At 64.8% G+C, this 22,636-nt stretch overlaps 1 protein-coding gene across 4 annotated transcripts in view; it reads right to left on the reverse strand.

Moving 5' to 3' along the window:
- Positions 1–17,735: 17,735 nt before the first annotated feature.
- Positions 17,736–22,636, reverse strand: part of PRKAR1B (protein kinase cAMP-dependent type I regulatory subunit beta) — a 103,117-nt gene continuing 98,216 nt past the window's right edge. For 3 of the 4 annotated variants that reach the window (XM_047837971.1, XM_047837969.1, XM_047837970.1), the window contains 2 exons: positions 19,679–19,760; positions 17,736–19,338 (listed from right to left, as the gene is read on the reverse strand). In XM_047837971.1, coding sequence (XP_047693927.1) covers positions 19,166–19,338; positions 19,679–19,760 — 255 coding nt within the window. In that variant the 3' untranslated portion in view covers positions 17,736–19,165. The remainder of the gene's footprint in view (positions 19,339–19,678; positions 19,761–22,636) is intronic. The other variant, XR_007147704.1, reaches the window with a different exon arrangement.

Genomic DNA, 22,636 nt, shown 5'->3' on the forward strand with positions numbered 1-22,636 from the left:
GCACGCGCAGCTGCCCGGCGGCGGTGCCCCAGCTCGCTGGCGCGGGGGGAGCCCGCCGAGCGGCCGAGCCCAGGCCTCTGCCAGGAGCCAGACCAGATTTCAGAACAATTTGTAATGACGAGACACGACTCGCTTTATCTCTGGGCAAGGCTCTCTCAGGCTCAGGGCAGCTGATCCAAAGGCCGAGCGGGCACGGGCACGGCTCCTTGAAGATCAAGAGGGCCCGTGCAGGCGTTAATGAGGTTATTACCTCGGCCGCCCCAGGCCTTTCCACGCAGCCTCCCCAGAAAGGGTGATAAACCTGTCGGCAGGCCGGCAGGGCATTCCCAGTGTTGTTTTTTACTCCCTATTAAATGCTTTTATTTCCCTTTTTAAATTCACAAACAGAAACGGAGGTTGAAACAGCTGTGAGCCCGCAGTCATCTTGCGAGGATGCTGTGCGTGAAGACCCACGTTAAGGGACACTTGGCAGCTTGCAGGCTAGACTGTGTGGTTCGGGAGCCACCAGCCACCCTGTGGCCACTGGCGTGTGAACCGTGGCTGCTTCGCCCGGCGATACGCCGGAGACGCACGGCCTCTGTGGCGGAGAGGGCTTCGTGTGCAGGCAAGGGGTGTGACATTTGTCATTGCCAATTTTTAAATTAGTTCCATGTTGAGATGATAGCATTTTCGATGTATTGCTTAAATAAATGATATTACTACAATTAGTTTCACCTGTTTTTCCTTTGTTTGACGCGGCCACTATAGAACATTTGAAATGTCCTAAAACGATACGTCCATTGGGCAAAGCTCGTCTAGACACATGCAGTTCAAACCTGCAGTGCAGAGCCAGCCAGGTGAGTGCTGGCGGGCCGCCTCCAGCCTTGAAGCCAGCAGAGGTCTGGACCCTCAGACACCCCAAGACCAGCGGAGCCAGGGGACGGGGACACCCCCGCTGGCCTCACCGGCTGTGTGATCTTGAGCAAAGTGTTGGGCATCTTGGGGCCTCGGTTTTCTCCTCTGGATAATGGCCAGCATAGACGGTTGCTTTAAGGACTACTCATTCCCCCCCTTCAACAAATACGCACTCCACTCTGTGGAGCACTAGGGGCGCAAAGCTAAAACAAAGCTCTCCTAGGACTCGGGGTCTCCGGATAAGCAAGTGACAAATAAGCATGTAGTGTTTCAGGTAACGTGTTTCGGGAGTGGTCAGTAAGGTCTGTTGGAGAGGAAGCCAACCGGCCATCTAGAAAGTCTAGATCCAGTATTATAGGCAGAAACAACAATAGCACGTGCAAAGGCCCCGGGGCAGGAACTGGCTTGGCTTGTTCAAGGAACAACAAGGGGCAGGGGATGGTGGGAGAAGGTGAGCTGGGGGAGGCAGGCAGTGGGGCAGGTCACACAGGCCTTGAGACCAAAGTAAGGCATCTGGACTTTACTCTAGGGGTATGGAAGGCATTAGAGAGTGTGGGCAGGGAGCACAAAATGTGGCAGCCTAGATGAGAAGTTTAGCTGCCAGCCTCCCCGGCCAAAGCAGCAACCCCTGTTCCCCTTGCTTGCCTGCTGGGGTCTTCAGGACTTGTGGCCAAGTTCCTGTGTTCTGGGTGTGAATTCCAAGGAGATGGGGCTGGCCACCCAGTCTGAACCCAGAGTCCCCACCTCTTTCCCCAGGCACTGCCCACGGGCCCTGTCCCTCTCGGGTCTGTGACCGTGGACGGGGCGGGAAAGGCCTGCAGCAGCCCTTGGCCATCAGACAGACAGGACTCACCCCTGCTGGACAGAGGTCAGAGCTAGCGGCTGGACCCTGGGACGGCTGGGGATATAGTGCAGGGATGGCCTGCCAGGCCTCCCTGAGAGAGGACAGTGAGGTCACACCCTCCAGAGACATGGGCCCACCAGACGGAAAAGCCTCCCGACGTCAGAGAGGCCTGCACCTCCCTGGATGGGAGCACAAATCAGACCAGAGCTGTGGGGTCAACTCAGGGGGCCTCCCTCACCAGGGGGAGAAGGGTGCTCAAGTGGCCCGTAGAAGCCGGGCCAAGGGGCTAAAGGTGCATGCAGGAAGCACAGAGACTTCTAGAAGGAAGAGGCAAATGGGTCACGGAGCTACCATAATCAGAACAGGGAGGCTCTCGTGTGACAAACGGACCGGAACCACAGAGCCCAGAAAAGACTCCGTCCCAGAGGAAAAGCCGTGAGAGGTACCGGCCTGTTTATTCCATACGACAGTCTGGAAGAGTGACCTGCTGAAACCACACTTTACCCCCAGCGCTAAATGCACGTCAGGGGGGTCCGGCAACGGTTCAATGAATGTTCTGGAACACGCGTGGGGCGGGTGTGTCTCTGCAGGGGGGAAGCTCGCACCGCCACCTGCCGCGCTCCTGCCAACGTGCGTGCTCTTGGCCAGCCTCGCGGGAGCAAGCAGCCCCCTCCGGGCGGAGGGGCGCTCCACAGGCCCCCGAGGCAGGTTGTTCTGGGGACAGCAGACGAGAGCGTCGGGATGGCTCCACCAAAACCCGGGCAGCCAGGGACGCCACCAGGACCAAGGAGAAAGGGACGGTCGTGCTGATGCCGCGCGCCTTGGGACCTGGGGTGAAAGGTCACGATGCCCGCGGCTTGCTTCCAGCGGCCGGGGTCCGGGTGTGGAGGTGACCGGTGGGTCGACAGTGGCCAGCGACACACAGGTGACTGCGGCTTCGCAGAGCCAGCGGACCGGGGGACGCGGGAGGCGGGTGAGCCGAGGTTCACTGTCGGTTCTCACGCCTGTTCTGGAAGGCCGACAGCGCTCAAATACAAGGCTGTGGGGGGACGCTGATTGCTGTTTCCCAGTTCTCCCACGGTTTGCCGAAGTTCCAGAAGACAGGGAGCTTTCTCCGGAAGACAGCACGGACCACAGATCACTGTGGGCAGCAGGGCCGCCGCTCACAGTGTTTAGGTTCAACAAAGCCCAGCATAGAAATTTGAAACAGAGTAAAAACTTGAAACCCCGAACGCAACCGCTGTCTGTTACGATCGCGTGCCCCGCCTCCCCGTGTATCGATCCGCCTAGGAAAAGCGTGTGGTGGTCACAGCCGTCTACCTGCCGGGTCTCCTTCGCGGGTCCCTCCTCGGGAAAGCACGGGCTGACACACACAGGGCAAGCAAGCCCTGGGGGCACCCGGCCACAAGGCCGGTGGACGCGCCCACGGACAGCACGAGCAGCCCGAGCGGAGGGCGCCGGCAGGCGTGGGGGAGGGGCGCAGCGACGCTGACAGCGACTTGGCACCTCGAGCCCTGGCCGTGACCCAACCCTGCAGCCCCGCGTCTGGGCACCTGGCCTAAGGAAATGGCCCGACCACAGAGCGGCCGCGTGCGCGGGGGGCTCCGGGGGGGGGGGCGCGACCGGTCCCACAAACACTGGAAACAACCTAAAATCCCAGGTGCGAGAGGCCTTGTTTTCCTGACCCTCTGGTTGGAAACTGTCCATCCCCGGGATGGCGGCGAAGACAGCTCTCCGAAGTGGAAACCACGGAGACGGGATGCTGTCCACGGCGGGGTCAGAGCATCCGCCGCTGGTCTGGCTTCTTTCCGCCCAGTGTCCAGGTGGCGTGGGGTGCGGGTGTCACTGGTGTGAGAGGTACAGTCCCGACTGTTTCCGAAGAGACACCCAGGCTCTAAAGAGGGCAGCACTCCCCCCCTGCCCCGCCTCTCCCCCCCCCCTCCACACTGCAGGGATGGTGGCCCTTTTAGAGCAGGGACACTGACCGGCGGGGGGTGGGGACACGATGCCCCGAAGGGCCAGGCTGCCTGCGGCCCTCCTTGGGTGGTCCTCAGCCCTCCAGGCGTCCCCCACCCCACCCTGCACCAGGCCGGCCTGGGAGGGGCCGCTCTGTCCCGGCCCGCTTGGCCCCTGACCCCTGCCGGCTGGTGCCCCCCCCCCCCCCCCCCCGCACCGGGGAGGGAGCGCCGGAGCTCAGGGCTCACACCTGTGCTCTGAGTGACCCCGGCAGTGTCCTTCCTCCCTGGGGACAAGGGCTGTGGGCCCAGCAGAGGGAGAGCTTGACACCCCTCCCCGTCTGTGACTGCCGGGGAAGCTATTTTCATCTGTGGCTGTTTTTCTCGACAGGAGAGAGCAAAGTACGGAGGATAATCTTATCCTTGTCCTGCGGTGACCCTTGGGAGACCTGGGGTGGGGGGAGGCCTGGCGACCTCTGCAGCCCAGGCTCCCCTCTGGGGGGAGCAGGGGAGCGGCGTGTGGGTCCCCTGGCTTCCTGAGCCCCTACTATGCGCCTGCTGGCGGGACGTCAGAAGGACAGGAGAGAGACCAGGCCCGAGGCCCAGGGGAGCCAGCCCGGGGCTGCGGATGGCTTCACCACCAGCTGGCTGTGCAGCCTGCCACAAGGGGCTTCACCTCTCTGAGCGCCTGTGGTCTCAGGTGACGGGGGTGATGCCTGGGAAGCAGTCAGCACAGAGCCGGCGAGCATCTCACTGCCGGGGTGCGGAGAGGGCCGCGTGCGGTGACGCGGGCACAGACCTTATGCCCGGCGCTCAGCTCGGGGCATTTCCGCCTGCAGCTCAGAGCTCCCCGCCCCCCCCAGCCACAGGAGCCCTGGGTGGGGGAGCACAGGCAGCGTGGCCCCACACGTGCGGGCGAGGGGTCCCTCCGCACCCCACGTCACCAGCTCCAGTCTCCCCGGGACGGTGCCGCGCTCCGCCCTTCAAGCCTTCACGTGCAGCTAAGATCACAGCGTGTGCCCTGTGAACGCAAAACAGGGCCACCCAGCCCCTACGACCCAAACTCTGGTCTACACTAGGGTTATCTCTGGATCCCCTGAAGCTGACATTCTGGAAATGTTTTATCAGAGACAACGTCTCCGTCTCTAAGACAGACGCCCTGAGACGCGTTCCTTCCACAGCAGACATTTACCATGCACCTGCTATGTGTGATGCGTGAGGAGCACCATCCCTGCCCTCACAGAGTTGACCTCCCGGAAGGTGGAGACGGACAACACGGAGGAAGGGGTTTACCTGCCTGCTGATGGCCTTGGCCAGAAGCTCTCAGCTTCAGGGTGGGGGGACTCAACCCAACCTGGCTTGCCCAGTGGGCAGCCTTCAGGAGAGGTCTGGTCGAGGACGCGGCTCTGTGTGTTAGTGGCCCTCTCTCCCTCGGTGTCTTCCTTCAGCTGAGGCCTCACGGTGACAAGACGACTGCCAGAAGCAGCTGGGGCTCCCTCGTTCACACTGAGCAAGCTCCGTCTCAGAGCACTGCCCTTGCCCCGAAATGGTGCGATGGCGTTCTTGTGTCCCATGCTCCACTCGCCCCTCTGCCAAGACCTCGAGCCCAGAGCTCCCTCCTGAGCCCCAGACGCCACTCAGCACCTCTGCCTGGGTGTCCGACAGACAAGTCTAACTTAACACGGCCAAGACCAGCCCCTGGCTCTGCTGCGTGCTCTGTCCCTGGGGACACCGGCCTGCTGGCCGCTCAGACCACAGCCTGCGAGCCGACCCTGAAGCCCTCTGCCTGTACGTCCGTGTGTCGGGAAATATTGTTGACCCGGCCCTCAAAATGTCTCTGAAACCTGACCAGTGCCTCCCCGAGGTCACCTCCTGGCCCCAGCCCCCACCTTCCCACAGGAAAACTGTCCCGTGGTCCCAGGCACGCCCCTCCACCCCAGCCAGGGCATCTCCACTCTGCTGCTAGAGTGACCCCCTCAGACGCGTCAGCCTGCCCTCGGCCCCAGCCTTGTCCCGGGGGCTCCAGGGGAAATTAAGTGTGCATTGGGCTCTGGCGGGAATGAAGTGCATGGCCCCTACTGCCCGTGCCCACTGCTGCCGCCGAACCCGCCTCGCTGAGCCTTGGGCCCTCCCCTGAGTTACAGAGCCTTGTCCCGACAGATAACAGGTTATAAATACTCCTCTCCTCACCGTGCAGGCTCCCACTGGCAAAGCTGGTGTGTGGGCAGGAAGCAGCCACCCGGGGATCTGCCCGGCCCAGGGGCCCACGGCCCCCCACCCCCCCACGAGATCCCGCAGTTGGGACCACCCAGCTGTCACCTTTCCAAGTGGCTGGTGCGGCCGGGCCGAGAGGCCCCCAAGTGTCCCTGAGGGTCTCTCAAGGACTATTGAGGACTGTGGGGTCTGGGGTGAGGGCAGCTCAGCACCTGGAAAACCCAGGTCCAAGTCCACGCTCTTTCTAGCATGTTCTGTGGGTAAGTCATGGAGCCACTCTGGGCCTCGGCTTCTCGGGAGTCATAACAAGTCCCAAACCAGGAGGTTAGAACCACAAGGACCACGCACCCCACTGTCTCCGTGGGCCGGGCACCCGGGGCTGAACCAGCTGGACGGCTCTGGGTGCTTCGGTCCTTGCTCAGGCCGCATGTGTCCTCACGACCCGGCGCCAGGCTTCCCCCCATGGGGAGACCCCCCAGAGAAAGCGTCCTCAGCACCCCGTCCTCCACAGTACCCTCTGGGTGACCCACGTGGGTGGGGGGACCCCAGGGCGCCCTGGGCTTAAGGGTGGTTTCCAGGGCTAGGCAAGCTCCCGCCACAGGCGCATGGGGGACTCTTGGACCACGCACCCCTTGCCTCCCAGGAGAAGTTCGGGGGCCTCTCAACCAACTCAGCCTCCAGAGAATGGGTCCCTGGGTCTTCCAGACTCAGCGGGAAGCAGTGAACAGGGCTCAGCCAGGCGGGCGGGTTGGGGCCTTGTTTAGCAAAGGGGGTGCATCCCTTCTGCTGGTGGCTGTGCCTGGGGACATGGCTTAGCACTTTCCTGAAGGGTCCCCCAAAACATCCACCCACTCAGCTCCCAGGATCCCCCCGGCCCCCCTGGACGCTGCCCGTGTCTGACAGGAGGCTGAATAAAGCCAGGCTCCCCAAGGGCACCCCTGGGTCCAGGAGCGAGGAGGAATCCCAGAAGGCTTCCAGGAGGAGGCACCTGAGCAGAGCCTAGGGCAGCAGCCAGCAGCCAGCAGCAGAGCTGCCCAGGCCAGGGATTCTCCTTCCAGCCGGGCCCCACCCATCTTATCTCCTCTCCAGGGAGCGATCCCAGGGACCTTCCCGGGAGGGCAGCTGGGCCGCTCCCCTCCCCAGCCCGGCTGCAGTGCTGAGTCAACCGTCTGGAATGCACTTCCAATTCCCCCACCACCCCTCCCCCTCCTCGCTGTCCCCATCCTCCTCCTGCCCGTCCTGCGCCTCCAGTGCCAACCCATCCCTTCCTGACCCAGCCGCACCATTCCGGCCACCAGGCCGCGAGGATGAAGGATGGGCCAGGGACTCCCCAGGGCTCCCTGTCACCCTGGAGGCCAGGGCAGGAAGGAGGAGGTGCCTTCCCAGCCGTGGGGGGGGGGGGGGTGTCTCCTCAGGGACCTGCCCCAGACCCTCTGGCCCAAGGGGGACGTGCCAGCTCTCGGCATCCCGCTCAGCCAGACCCCAGTAGAGATCTGGCCGAACCCACAACGTCCCCACCCTGTCTCCTCTGCACCCCAAGCATTCGTTCTCTCTTCACAGGGCTCCGGCTTCTGGAAGCGGCTGAACAAGGGCCTCGTGCTTTCCTGGTGGCCTCCCTGGAGGAGGGGGCACCTGGAGGACGAGAAGCTCAGCGTGTCTCTCTGTGCCACCAGTGGCGGGGACTCGAAGGGACAGCATCCTGTGGGTCCTTACACCCTCTCGGCTCAGCAGCCCCTCTGAGCCTGTAGCTCGGGCCCAGCTTCTGTGGGCTCCCGTGTCTTGCTGTGGCCCCACAGGGGTTGAGAGCAGGACAGAGTCCAGACGAGGCCTTGCAGCCCTGCCCTGCCTGTGTGCTTCCCAAGGCAACCCCTCTCCTCTCCCAGCTCCCCTTCCTCCCCTTCCTCAGCTCACCTGCTGACCCCGGGAGGTGTCCTGAAGGTGGTCAGAGCCCTGCAAGGTTAATCTTGTGGAAGGGTGGCTGGGTGGGGTCAGCCCCCAGGGCCCGGCGGCGCCCTCCTCGCACGTGCTCAGACACCTGAGGGGCTGGTGGGTGCCTGCACCCCTGCGTCTGTGTTTGCGAGCTGGGCTCCTCCCAGCTGGAGGCGGGCACCCGTTTGAGCCCAAGCAGCCATGCCTGAGGGGCTCCAAATGTACCTGGGTGCCTGGCCGAACCTCCAGGCGAGGCGTCCACCTTGGTGGCCTGTTGGGGGCTGGCGCTCTGCTCGGTTCTGCACCTGTCCCAGGAGCAGGAGCGGGGTGCTGGGCTTACAGCAGGGCTGACCTGGAGGAGGAGGCTGGGCGGGGGCTCTGTTCCCAACAGTGACTCTGCCCTCAGGCTACATCTGCCCGGAGCCCCCAGCAGGACCTCCCAAACACCCTCTACTACCATTCCCCTGTGCGTCCTGCCCCGCCCCCCTCCTCCCCAGCCCCCAGCCCTCAGCCCTGTCAAAGTCCTGCCCCTCCTTCCTAGTGCCCCGCCCCCCGTCAAAGCCCCGCCCCCTCCCCCCAGTCCTCTCAAAGCCCCGCCCCTCCTTCCTAATGCCCCCCCGTCAAAGCCCCCCCTCCTTCCTTGTGCCCCCCCCCCCCCCGTCAAAGCCCCGCCCCCTCCTCCCCAGCCCTGTCAAAGCCCCGCCCCTCCTCCCCAGCCCTGTCAAAGCCCCGCCCCTCCTTCCTAGCCGCTCCCCTCCTCCCCCCTCCCCCAGCCCTATCAAAGCCGTGACCCCGCTACCTCTTCTTCATGGAACACAGGAACTCAACTGCCCGCCCATGTAGTGTCTCATGGCCCCACCAGGTTGGGGCTCCGGGGAGGACGTGGCCATTTGTCATGAGACCCCGGTCCTGACAATGTCTGTGGGACATGCCAGGGCCCTTGCTTGGCCCACATTCTCCCTGGGTCTCAGCCTAGAAGCTGAGGTGCCTGGGCGGGTGGCCCCAGGGACAGGCCTCTTCTGTGCCCAGGGCCATGCAGGGGCTGCGGAGGCCCGGAAGAGGGGGCTGGCCGTGAACCGTGGGGGCACTGCTCTCCGCACCCCACAGCCTCCCCTCACCAGCCCTGGTGTCGGCCCCGCACGGCGGCAAGGTAACCCCAGAGGAGGAAGCCGGCCTGCTCCCCTGGGGTGGCGGCCTGGCTGTGCACAGAGGGTCTGTGATCAGCGACAGGGAAAGATGACAGGGGCGGGCTCAGATCCGGGCTCCAGGGTGGGGGAGACCACGCCTGAGTGGGAACGGAGGGGCCCCCAGGCGGCTGCCACAGACGTCGGCCCTTCTCCGAGCTCTGTTTCCTCAGTGGGACAGTGGGTCCCGCAGGCTTCTGGGGGGCTCTCTGTGCTGGGGACCTGGGTGCTCAGCACACGCCTGGCACACGCTCGGTCCTCGGCACACGGCAGTGGCTGTGAGGCTGGCGTGGTGGCTCTGTGCCAATGCAGCATCTGCCACGTCCGCCACAGGGCCAGCCCCTCCTCGAAGGCAAAAGCACTTGGGAGTTGTTGGCTCCCAGGGCCGGGGGAGGCCTGGAGCAGGACTGTGGGGATGGGCGCCCACCCAGGAGCCCCCTCGGCCCTGGCGGGCACTGGCCTTCTGAGCGAATGAATGAACGAGTGAGGGACGGAGGGAGGGAGGGAGCCAGGCACGAAGCACCAGCCTCACCTGCTGTCAGCCCCCGTGAGGGGGGCTCCAAGGTCTCCCAGGACCGTCCCCGAGAGGCCTGGAGCCCTGTACCTCGTGGGTGGCGCTCAGACCTCTCCTGCTCCCCTGCGGCAGCGAGGGGGTCCCCAGCCCCCCAGGGTCAGTGTGAGGTCTGAAGCCAGGCGGTCTTGTCCATGTTGCCCCTTGGCCAGCCCACAGCCGAGATCCCTTTCCCTCCCCAGCACCTCCAGGACCCTCTGGGGGCCCCGTAGTTCAACCCCCTAGTTCAGGAGCAGCGGCCACCTGAGGGACGGAGACCAGGACTGAAGCTTCCCGCACAGGAAGCTTCAACACCCGCGGGCGGCCTGCATTCCATTCCGGAAGGTTCTCCGTCTCCTACGGCTCTATCCGGGAGCTGGGATTCGAGGAACTTCCCTTGGCCCCACGCAGCCCAGGCATCAGCACTTGGGAGGGTGATGGTGGGTGCCCCCAAGCCCGCGGAAGCTCGCTGGGGGTCCCCACTTGGGTCCCGCCCTGAGGCCAGACACTCCCCATTGGTTCTTGTCATGCCTCAGAGATCTCTGGACCGGCCGCCGTGTGCGAGGCCCAAGTGGATTGTGAAGCAGGACTGACGGGGGTCACTGGAATTGGAGGTGGGGGCGCAGGAGGAGTGTGAGGGGCAAGCCCTGGGGAGGGGTGTGGATCTGGGGCAGGTGAAGACCAAGGCTGCCCGGGTCTGGGGGTGGGAGCACCAGGAGAGGAAGGGCTCTGTGCTGGTCTCGGTCTGCAGGCTCCCTGGGGCCAGTGTGGGGCTGGAGCCTAAGCAGGGAAGCAGGGGGCCGGGAGCTGCCGGGAGGCTGGTGACGCAAGAGAGAGGCCTGGACTGGGGGTGGCCTGGAATGTGTGGGGGTGGCCGGGCACAGCAGCGGGGGCAGCCCCGGCTGGGCGAGGCCCCCCTGCCCCTGGGGCCGCACCTCTCGTCCCCTGGGACCAAGGCTCACAGTCCCCAGGGTGTGGCCACAGTCTCAGGCCCGGGGCCCCCCGGGGGTCACTCCTGCCCCTCCTCCAGGCCCCAGATTGCTGAGACTGTCCCCCGCCACCCTCACCTCTCCAGAGAGGCCACTCACAGAGGCACACACCACAGACAGCAGCTGATGTGGAGAACTCACACCTGAACTGCCTAAATTCGTCGGGTTTTTCCTGGCAACCTATTTAGTCCTTAGAAAAATGAAACGTGGGTGTTCCTAGGAGTCTCCAGGTATGACCAGGGCTCTGTCCCTCAGAAACACGAACCATTTGCCGGAGCGCATTTGTAAATCAGCCAAAAGCCGAACACCACACGTTTCCACCTGAGCCGGCAGCTTGGGGGAACCACAGGGGGGTCCGGGGCCCGGGGGCTCCCGTCCCAGCTCTGGCATCTACTGGGGCTGGTGAAGTGCCCTCTCTCGGCTCAGCCTCCCCGCCCCGTCTGAGGCTCCTCGGGGTCCTCGACTAGGCAGTTCAGCCCATTCGGATCCAGGCGGTCTCTGCAAGGGCTCACGTGTGAGTTCAGTCGATCATGCGTTCGTCCGACAAACGTGTTCGCATGGGGCTATGTGGGGGACAGCTGTGGAGCAGACCGAGAGGGCCCCTGTGTGGGGAGACACCCGGCCTGGTGTAGACTGATGAGCTGGCCCGCAGCCTTGGCCACCCCAAGACTGCTCCAGGAGGGCCCCTCCTGCCTCAGGAGGGCCCCCTCCTGAGGACCTGGAGAGACACGAGGCCCAGCACAACGTGGTCTGCCGACCCCCGGCCAGGGCCCAGTGTTCCTAGGAACTGGGGGAGAGCAGCAATTCAGAAACATGACTGCTTGTTCTTCAAACTCTCCCCCGCCGGGAAGTGGGGCCCGGGTCCCCTCCCTGAGTCCAGGTGGGCTGGACGGCAGAGAATACGCAGAGGTGACGACCCCCAACCCTCACAGCAGGGCCTAAGAGCACCTCCGGCCGGGCGTTTCACCCCGCTCCTGGCCGTGCAGCGCCCACGGAGGGAGGCCGGCTGTGCAGAAGCTCAGGCCACCCCAGGGGCCGTGGGTTCCGTCCTCGGGGCCCAGCAGAGTACCCGGAACAAGGTCAGAGGAACGCCTCAGCAGCTGTCCCCTGCTCATGAGGTCCCCGAGCCCTGACATCGGGGAGCAGAGACAAGCCACGCTCACCAGGCTCTGCCCCATGTCTTAACCTGCACATTCTATGGTGGGTGTTCAGGCCCCCGGGCCTCAGAGGGACACTACACGGAGGAGTCGCGTGTGCAAGGCCACGTCTGTGACCTCCACAAAGCTGGGTCCCAGAGCAGCTGCTGGGTGGGCGTTCCTCATCTGGGCATCCTCAGGGGCCAGCCCCAGGGAGACGGGGGGGGCTCAACAAACAGAGGAAGGGGGAGGAAGGACACGTGTCCGGCTGGCATGTGCAGGACGGGCCCCATAGCCGGGAGCCAGACCCATCGGAGCCACAGGCTCTGGGGTTCACACGTCTGGGTAAAGCGGGAGAGCCTGACATCATCGTGAGTGCGTGCGACATGATCGGACGTCCCGTGTAGCAGTAACTCCACACTGGGGTGTCTCCAGACCGCCTGCTCAGTGGTGTCCACGCAAGGACCCCATTTCATGGCACATCTAATCACACCTCGTACCCCCCACTTTGTACACCAAACAGTCGAGGCCCCGAACAGGGCAAGTGAAGAAATCTGCCTGGTGCCCCACGGCTCGTAAGAAATGGGACCAGGACTCGAGGCAAATTGGATTATATTCTAATGACCGTGCGTTCGCAGCCCGACATAGGCTCCCCCGACGCCAGCACGGTGAGGTAGTTCCCCAGAACGTTCCCCAAACACACCCGCCTGATTTCTCCAATGTAAAGGGAAAAGGAATGTTTGACCGGGGAGGCTGAAAGGGAGGTGTCCAGGGGGATGACACAGGGCTCTGTCCTGGAGGCAGACCTGAGCCCCAGCTGCAGCGGACTCCCACTGGAGCAGCAGATTCAACCCCGCGACCTGGGAGGCCGAGTGTGAGCTCTACGCGTGGACTTTAAAATCCTCTGCACCCGCGCAAGGTCTTTCTTTGTTGAACGATTCCCATGGAAAGGTTCTGAGGGCCTTCGTGGCCCCCAAGCCTGCCGTGGGTCTGAGGTTACTCAGCCCAGATGCAGAGACTAATTGAAGGTTTCCCTGCCCTTGGAGCTTAAGTTAGAACCAGACTAGCTGACCCCCAGAAGACAGGGGGTGCCCTGCCCAACTGGAGGTGAGGCTGGGGCAGAGAAGTGAGTCATCGACTTCCTAATTTGGTCACATCCCAGGAGGCAAGAGCCGTCCAAGAGGGGAGAGCGAGGTCAGTGCGGTCAGAGGCGTCAGGAAAGTCTTCCTGGAAGGGGGTGGGGTCGAGCCACACTCTGGGGAGGCGAGGCCAGACCCCAGGGACCCCGTCTGGATCTGAGTCTCAGGGACCAGAGCCCCCATGGCCTTCAGCGGCCACAGGAGCCTTTGAACGTGGGGCCCAGGACCCCCAAGTCGGCCCGGACGGACAGGCCACCGCCAAGGGCGAGAGCCTCCCAGACGAGGAGTCACCCTCCCCCAGGCACAGCCCGGCAGCCCTGGCCCCGGGAGGGAAGTGCCCGACCTCAAAGTGAGTCACCGCCCGGCTGATTCAGCTGCCCAGCCGGGCGAGGTGAGGCCGGGCGGACCGCAGCCACGGGCGGCACGGAGGGCCCCCGCTGGCCCCAGCAGGGTGTGCAGGGCGGCCGGGACCTGCCAGGCTCCTCTCGCTTGTTGGGGTCTTCTCTTGCCACAGGGCTGTGGGGGTCGTCACCCCCACTTCACAGGTGGGGACGCTGAGGCTCACAAGACCCGCGTCTGGCCCGGAAAAGCCGCCGCAGCCGCTCACGCGCAGCAAGAGGGGCTTCTGGACCCAAGGGGGGTCCCTCCTCTGAACCCTCAGGCCAGAGAGCCGGAAAGGGTGTCTGTGGGGCGCTGAGCCACCCCCACTGCCGGGAACAGTGAAAGGGGCGCAGAAGGAATGAACTCCTGAAGGAACCTGCGTGGTCACTGCAGGGATGGCCTCTAACTCTGGCCCGGCCAGGCTGCCCAGCGGTCCCCGAGCCACCTGTCCCCAGCCCCTCCTCCCCCCCGAGCCCACCTCAGGTCAGGGAGGGGATTCTGGACCACTGTGGGCGGGGGGTGCGTTCCCAGGCTACTCCAGAGAGGGGCAGGAAGGCCTGGAGAGGTCCAGGGACCGGCCCGCGGCCACACGAGTGGCTCTGGGGACTTTCCTCTGGGCGTGTGGGCAGAGGGGCTGGGGCAGGCTGGGGGTGCCGCTTCGAAGTGAAGACTCAGGGAGCTGACCCCCCCTGGGGCCCCTCTCCTGCTATGCCTGAGGCCTCGGGAGGAGGCCGCGGGCTCGTGAGGCCGACCGTCCCCGGGCCCTGTCCTCCCTGCTGTCCCGCCAGACCCCGGGCCCTCCATACCACACGCCGCACTTGGGGCTCCTGGGCTCCACGCTGTCCGGGGACTTCCGACCGTGACCCAGGCCCCTCGGCAGGGTGTCCGGGGGTGTCTGTGCCCCTCCCCACCCCTGCCCCCACCTCGCCTTCCTCTGGCCTTCTCCTTCCTGCCCCTTAGACGCCCAGCCTCCGTCTTTCCCTTTTAATCCAAATACCGGGGATCTGCGTATGCTTTACCGGGTTGCCTCCAGGGCTCACGTCTGGCAGAGCGCGCGCAGTCCCACGAGCGGGGTCCTGATGTGGGTGCAGCCAATGGGCCCGTCACCCCCGCAGCGCCCGGGGGGCCGTTTTTCGAGCGGCTCCCTCCCCGCCCCCCAACCAGTTCCTCGTTTTGTCCTTTCAAGGAGGCCACACAGGGCACGTGAGGGCCGCGCCTCTGCTCAGCACTGTCCTCTGGAGACGCGCCCGGGGTCCTGCTGCCGCGTTAGTGCTCGGTCCCTTTCCGTGGTCGAGCGGAGTCCGTGGCTCGGTCCCCTGTGGACGGCCAGGTAGCTGGCCGAGCGGGGCCCCAGAGGGAGGCTGCGGGAGCCTCGGCGTGAGGCATCCCGCGAGCACACACCCGCCTCTCTCCGCCGTGTGACGGCTGTGCCACGTGCTGCTCGGTGCTGCGTGTGGTTTGTTCCTTTTTAAAGACGCCACCGTCGGGGCGCCTGGGTGGCTCGGTCGGTTGGGCGTCCGACTTCGGCTCAGGTCGTGATCTCGCGGTCCGTGGGTTTGAGCCCCGCGTCGGGCTCCGTGCCGACGGCTCGGAGCCTGGAGCTGCTTCGGATTCTGGGTCTCCCTCTCTCTCTGCCCCTCCCCCACTCATGCTCTCTGTCTCAAAAATAAACGTTTTAAAAAAAAAAAAGACGCCACCGTCTCCCGCACGGCCGCACCGTGGCCCCGCGTGCTGCCGGCACTGGCCGCTGCCGCCACCCTTCGCCCCGGCCGCCCCGATGGGTGTGCAGTGTGGTCCCCGAGGTCTGCACCCCGCTGGCCGTGCGGCTCTCTCCAGGGCGACGCCCCCTCACGCCCTCGCTGGGTGGCTGTGTCTTACCGTTGGGTGTCTGGCTTTCTTCCCTTGGTGGGACGTGTGGTTGGAAAATTCTCTCCCGTCTGCAGGTTGCCTTTTCGTTTCCTTCACGGAGGCGGCTGGAGGACGAATGTTTTTAATTTTCAGGAATTCCAAGTAATCCAATTTCCCTTTTGCGGATCGTGCTTTGGGTATCTGATCTCAGAGCAATTTCCTTGCTCGCTCGAGATCCCAGGATCTTCTCCTGTTTGTGTTTCTGGAAGTTTTAGCCTTCTGTGTTTACGTGGAAGTCTGTGAGCTGCGTCGAGCTAATTTTTGTAGAAGGCATGAGACTCGGGTCGAAGTGCTTTTGGCCCACGGAAGCCAGAGACCGAACCTCCCAGCACCTCCCTCCCTCAGCCAACAGTTGGTGCGCTTTTGTGTATGTATCCCGGCGCTTATCGGGGCCGGGGGTCCACCCAGCTGGGCCCCAGCCACGCCCTGACCGCTTCCGTGCCTCGCGGGGGTCCAAGTCAGCCCCAGAGGAGCAGAGAGGACCGGGGCCACCGGGGACAGAGAGGCCGCCACGGCCACTGCACCTGGGGGCGGGGGGGGGGGGCGGTGTGGGGCTCCGTCTGCGTGGCCACAGTCCCCAGGCCACGGAGGGTGGGGGTGACCACACAAGCTCTGACCCCTTCCCGGCAGTGGATGCCGTACGGAGCCCCTGGCACCGCCCTGGGGGCCGCAAGGGGGCAGGAACAATCGCCCGGCTTGTTGTCTCAGGCACACAGAAGTACGCTTTCAGAGCCCACAAGCCCGGGTCTGTGCCCGCCTGGTGCCAGACGGATCGGGCCCAGGGCCCAGCTGGGGAAGATGCTTCGGGGGCCTCGGCCCCGCGGCAGGCAGCAGGGCGCCCAGCCTCGGAGGAGGGGCCCGAGTGCCGGGCAGCTCAGGTGGTGGCCGACCCTCGCCTTGGAGATGGGCACAGGGCTCGGCCCCACACCCAGCCGGGCCTCGGTTCGAGTTTCCCGCGGCCGCTGTGACAAAACGCCAGACCTGGTGTGGCCCCAGGCCCAGGCCAGGAAGCAGTCTCAGAGGACGGAGGGAGGATGCTGCTCGGTGCGGCCTTGCAGACGGGGGCGGAGGAGGGCTGACGGCTACACAGCCACGAGCAGTGGCCGCCGTCCCCGGCCTCCAGCGGCTCATCTGCGCCACGGGGTCTCAGGGTTCTTCGTGCCCCTCTGCCTGCGGTGGTCAGGACACGCCCCGTGCCACGGCGCCCCTGACGCCCGTCACGGCCATGGCCACCAGCGGGACACAGCGGCCAGAGCCCTGACCTCGGGGCTGCGCGCTGGGCAGTGACACGAGTGGGAGTCACGTTTCTACTGAACGTGACTTCAGGACGAGGTCCTGACAGGCTCACTCCCTCGGGCCACTCGTGGGGGGAGCCCAGGCGTCCCCGGGAGCGTTCCCACACCAGAACCGAAGCCTCCTGCACATGGGGTGTGGGGGGCGGCCCCAGGGAGGCAGACCAAGCCCCCCTCCGGCCTCCTCCTCTCGGGGGACCCAGGCCAGAACCGCCCAGCTAAGCCGCTCCCTGAGGCCCCCGATGTCTGGGGCTGCCAAACTTGGGGAATTCACTCTGCGGCAGGAGGGAACATAGAGGCTCTGGGACCCAATGCCCACCCTCTGAGGGGGGGTCCCTTGACACGCACCTCCGCCCTGCCCAGGGTCCTTCCCCCAGTCTCCCTCGCTGTCTCCCCCCAAACCCAGCCCCCCCAGGCCAGGTTGCTGCCAGCGTGGGGCCCCCGGGCCGCCTCCCTTGGGGACACTCTGACATCAAATCAGGGCCTTCACGTGCCGAGCCACAGGATGAGGAGGCATTCTAATGGATTTAGGAAGATAAGAGTTATTTATAGACCTACGTCTCACAGGGTCAGATGTGTGACTTTAACAGAATCAATCGCGGAGAACATTGGGGCCCTGCTGACACAGATAAACAGAGGTCCGGGGACGTGGATGAAGGTCACAGACATCTGGCCGATTCCCACAGGTCGGTTCTGAGCAGCGGGAGCCAGGGCCCAGGAGGAGGCCATCCCCAGGTCCGCACCAGACCCACAGCCGTGCACACGTCGGCACTGCACACGGAGCGTGCCGGGCAGACCGGCAGCCACAGCAACACGCGGCCGGCGGGTGCCCCACGCGTGCACCCTGAGCCGCGCTGCACGTGTAAATGCACGCCGGGGCCCAAGACCGCATCCCCAGAGGAGCACAGAATCTCTCAGGAGCCATTTCTGATATTGAGAAGATGCTCAAATGGCAATACTTTGAGTACACACGAGGCCCCGGGTCGTCAGACTCACGGCCACGGGAGGACCCACTCCCACGAGGTCCCGGGGTCGTCAGACTCGCAGACACGGGAGGACCCACTCCCACGAGGTCCCAGGGTCGTCAGACTCGCGGACACGGGAGGACCCACTCCCACGAGGTCCCGGGGTCGTCAGACTCACGGACACGGGAGGACGCGCACTGGGACACACTCCCGCGAGGTCCCGGGGTCGTCAGACTCAGGGACACGGGAGGACACGCACCGGGACCCACTCCCACGAGGTCCTGGGGTCGTCAGACTCACGGACACAGAGGAGACAGTGGGGCCGGGGCTGGGGGAGCAGGTGGGGGTCTGTGTGTAACAGGACTGAGTCTCAGGGTGGGGACATGGAATGTTCCGGAGCCGGATGGTGGGGAGGACTGCACAGCAGCGTGAATGTGCTCAGTGGCCCTGTATTTTTTAAAATGGTTAAGGTGGCAAAGCTCACGTTATGTATATTTTTGCACAATAAAAACAAAAGAAAAACCCTCCTCTGTTAAAGATTTCAGACCAAAGCCCAACGTGGGAAGAGGTACTTCGTGGCACATTTAATACACATGCAGCGTTGAAACTTCACGGTACGCATGGCGGCTCAGGCATCACAGAACATCCACGGGCAAAGGCAGGGCTGGCCGGGGTCGCCTCACAGTGGCGGCTTCCCAGACGTGCGTAGGAAGGGCAAAATCAGGCTAACTGCATGACCTCGTTCTCATGTCTGTCACCAGGGGCCACCGTGGCTCTCTGTCCTGCCCCCGGGCCTCTCTAGCTCCAGCTGATGCGGACCGAAAACACATTTAAGTGGGGTTTCAGTCGATCGTCGACCTGGGCCGGTGTGGGGCCTGTTTGGTTTTTATCTTTCCTGCTCCGGGAGGATGGAGATTCAGAAAGCACCTGTCTCCCGGGGCAAGGGCTCGTGTCCAGTGGGGCACCGCCTGACAAGTGAGAAGGAGCCCCTGGCCGTCACAACCATACCCAGAGCGTGTCTGGAAAACCCCTCCTCCCCCTCAGAAGGTCCCCAAGGAGCTGCTCTGCAAAGAAGCGAATATCATGCGGCCCCCAGCCTGACTCTGAGAGAACCGTGCTCCCTGGGTCGTGGAAAGCGTCCAACTCCTGATGTCTCCTTCCTGTCCCGGCAGTCCGGCCCAGCGAGGGTGACCATCTGGCACGCTGGCCATCCCGAGGGGCGAGTCTCTGGAAAGGTGGGGACGCACACTCGACCACATCTCTCCTCTAGGGGCTCCCGCAAGCCTGGGCCCCGGGGTGGGGGGGGCTCGCCTGCGGCCAGATGAGGCCCCCTCCTGTCTGAGGCAGGGGCCGCTTTCGGTCACTCTCCTGCCTGGCGTCTCCGACAGGACCCCTGGAAACAGAGGATCCCCGTGGGACACCCCCTTTCACGTCACTGCACCCCACTCAGACTACAGCCCTGGTGGCCTGGCCCCTGGGGCACAGGGGCGGGCGCACGTCCCGACCCAGCCAGCCCAGCACCCCCCTCCCGCCCCGGGCTGGCCCGGACTCACAGCTGACTCCTGCGCCCCCAAGACTCGGGGAGGAGTGAGGCTGGGTCCCACAAGCGGCAGAGGGGAAGGCCTGGGGGGTCTTGAGGGCCGTTTGTTTTTGAAACGCACGAGATGACTGTTTTTTTCCAAACAGGAGTCCGGAGGAAGGGGCGGCCCCGCGGAGTTGGGGCGCCCGCCCCCGCGGCCTGCGGACACGGGAACAGGCCAGCACACGGAAGCGGGGCCGCGGGGCTCAGACGGTGAGGGAGATGAAGCTGTTGTAGCGCTGGATGTTCCTCTTGAGGATCTCGGAGCAGGGGCCCAGCACGCGCTCGAAGCGGGGCCGGTCCAGCTTGACGCACTTGAGGGGCCCCCGGGCCACCACGGTGGCCGCCCGGGGCCGGTTCAGCAGCAGCGCAATCTCCCCTGCGGGCGAGCGGGCGGTCAGGGGCCGGGTCCCCAGGGCTTCTCCAGACGGCTGGCCCCCCCCACTGGCCCCCAGCACGCGCACGTGCACGCACGCGAGGGCACACACATGCGCGCGCGCACACACACACACTGACACGTCACCCTTGGAGCACAGCTGGGCACCGTCCTGCCTCCCCACAGGGACTTGGGTCACTCGGGGCTCCAGGTCACGCCCTCCCTGGGGACAGCCATGTCTGTTGAGGGGGTCCCGGCCTGCCCCCCACGGGCGCCCCCGCAGCTCTCCACCTCAGGGCCCTTCCGGGGCTCCCCTATGAGAGGGCGGGGAACCCACACTCACCAAAGTAGTCGGAGGGCCCCAGGCGCCCCACCTCCACGTACTCTTCGTTGGGGGACCGGCGCTGGAGGACGGAGGCCGTGCCCTGCAGACGCCAAGGGACAGGTGAGGGTCAGCAGTTGGGGGGGGTCACAGGCGAGGGGGCATGCGCAACCCCCCCTCCAGCTCCCGTCCGCCTGCTCCCGTCTAAACCGAAGTCAGGCGTTTCCTCCTTGGAGACAGAAGGGTGTGAGGTCAGAGGCCACCGCAGGCCGGGCAGTGGGGAGAATCTTTGGGGGCAACCCGGGCTGACCTCGGGCTAGCTCCCAAGGACTTGGCGCTCCAGTGGGATGGGCGTGGTCTAAGGTCATGCCCCCAGGGAGCAGCGGGGGCCCCTCCCGAGCGGGGGTGGGGGGCCTGCAGAGGCTCAATGATTAACACGGAGCCCAGGGAGCCGCCTCACACGCGGGGAGCCGCAGACGGGCTCTGACCCCAGGCCCCCTCACCTGCCAAGCGCCTCAGGACAGTCCCCTGTCTGGGGAGCACCCCCGACTCTACACCTGTGAGGATCAGAAGTGAGGCTTTGTAAACTGACCGGAGCATCCAGCCGGCGCTCAGCCCTGCTCAGTGGATGTGCATAAACAGCATCACTCCTGCAGCTGAGCCCCACGGCCGGGCTGAACGGCCTCTGGAATAATCGAGCCTCTGGGACAGGCTGCCGACTCCTTCACCGCTGCCGAGGGGGCTGAGGGCCGGGGTGGATGAGGGCCCCTGTACCCTCTGCTGCCCCGGGGCACCCGGGCCCTCAGCCTGTCAGGCGCGTCCGCGGCCCCATGCCCTGGCAGCACCGACAGACGTGATCCTGATCCAAGGGGGGGGCTCAGTTTACCCGGCTCAGGTCGCCGGCCAGGCCAGCTCCCGACTCACCGCAGGCTGGGGGAGACGCCGTGAGAAGACCCTGCTGGTGCCACCGTGCCTGGAATCTCCGGGCACCGATCGGCAGCCGCCCCCCCCCCCCCCCACCGCCGGCAGCTGGATCCCCGCGCTCACCCCTGCACCGGCCATGGGGCCGCTCGGCTCGTGGGCGTCTGGTGTGTTTATGAAGCCAGCTGATGGATGGAGCCAGACGTCTAAACAGCAGACCGATGCCGCCACTGCCTGGGAGGCGAGGGTGGCAGGGCCTGGAGCACACGTGCTCCCTGCCCAACCCCAGAAGGCACAGAGTCCTGGGCTGGGAGCAAGGCTGAGGGGACTCACGGGCTCCGACATCGTCAGGGAGGCACAGGGAAGGTCACCCTGGCACCGCGTGCGGGCCCTCCGTGCCCTGGGCTGCTGAGACGGGCATGATTTTTCTCAGAGCCCCGTTGTGCCCACCTAATTCTTTGACATTTATGTCCTATAACTATGATGTACGTGACCTACACGCCTTCCATTCCTGTTTACATAATTTCCATTTTACAACTGGGATTGTCTTCCTCTTTCAAAACCCCAGCAGTAGAACTGGATGTGTCCCGTGTGTAGAATCAGTGACACTCCAGGCCGAGAGCGTCCGTTCAGATGCAAAGCCAGCTGCAGGGGCCTGAGGGCTCCTGGAATATCTGTGAGGCAGTGGAACTAGAAGATGGGCAGCCGATTCAGTGGCCCAGACAGGTGTCAGGGCCCGGGGCTCACCCTGCGTCCTGCTCTGGAGACCTCAGGCCCTCATGGTGGCACAGGAGCTGCCGCGGTTCCGGGAGTTGCCAAGCGTCTCCCCTTGCTATCAGCAGGCATAGAACCCACTGCTTCCTCCTGCAGCTTCTCTCCTCAGCAGGAAAACCTTCCAGAAGCTCCCAGCAACCTTCCCTCATGCCGCATTGGCCCAAACAGGTCGCACGCTCACCGAGGCCCGGCCGAGAGGGTGGGCAGCAGTGGGAGGGGCTGAGGATCAGGTGGTGTTTGCAGGAAGGAGTAGGGATGGGTCTGGGTGGGCCAGCACTGGTCGGGAGACCACCATCCACCGAGAGACCAGCAGCATTTCTTTCCCGGGGGCGCACAGAGCAATGGCCACGTGAGACGAGGCAGGCCACGACCGTGGACGCTGGGGGGCACGTGCACACGGGTATGTCACCGTCTCAGCCAGACGGAAGCAAGGTCGTCACACATGAAGCAGAGAGAGCCCACGGCAAACACACGGCAGGGGAACACCACTGTCGCCGGCCGCAGCCCCCGCCTCCTTTGTGGGTACACGTGACCACCCTCTCCCGGATGGACAGATGGACAAGGGCGTGCGCTGCCCCCCGCGGCTGTGACGTCGACCGCGGGCGCCAAGGCGAGGGGGCCCCAGGGCCACGTGGAGCCACCTCCCGGCCCAGAACGTGCTCACGAGAACATGCTTCCTTGTGCTCTCGGGCGTGTGGTTTCGGGGTCTCCTGACCTGGCGGTGCCGGCAGACGCTGTGCGTGCAGACCCTGCGCCCGCGGGGTCGTGGTTCCCACGACTCGCTGCCCAGGCTGCCGACGGGGCTGCACAGACACCCCCGAGGGACCGCCAGCCGGAATGTTCCGGGCCCGAGAAACACTTGCCAGAAGGCTAGACCGTACTCGTCAAATTCCTCTCTCAGTGACTCTAGGCCCGGCCCGAAAATAATCGGGTCTCGCCGAACGCGGCCTGGGAGGGCCCAGGAGAAAAGCGTTAGCACCGGCGGCAGGGGCGGGATTCCTAGATGACTCCCTCCTTCGGCGCCGTTTCAGTTTTAAAAACCGACGAGACTTCCGTGGCTCAGATTTTCTCCAGTGGGCGGTGCGATGCACACAGCGAGGGGAACCTGTCAGGGTGGCACGCCGGGGGGCACTTGGGGCGGCTTCTCCTCCAGGACCCCGGCCGCACACCCTTTTACTCATTCGTTCGGGGGCTCAGTGCCTGCAGAGCGACTCCCTGGACCCCTGGACCCACCACCCCGGGCGGACGACAGGACCGTGCGGGACCCGCGTCCGTCAGACCCTG

Source organism: Prionailurus viverrinus, chromosome E3 (genome assembly GCF_022837055.1).
Source record: "Prionailurus viverrinus isolate Anna chromosome E3, UM_Priviv_1.0, whole genome shotgun sequence".
Classification (NCBI taxonomy): domain Eukaryota; kingdom Metazoa; phylum Chordata; class Mammalia; order Carnivora; family Felidae; genus Prionailurus; species Prionailurus viverrinus.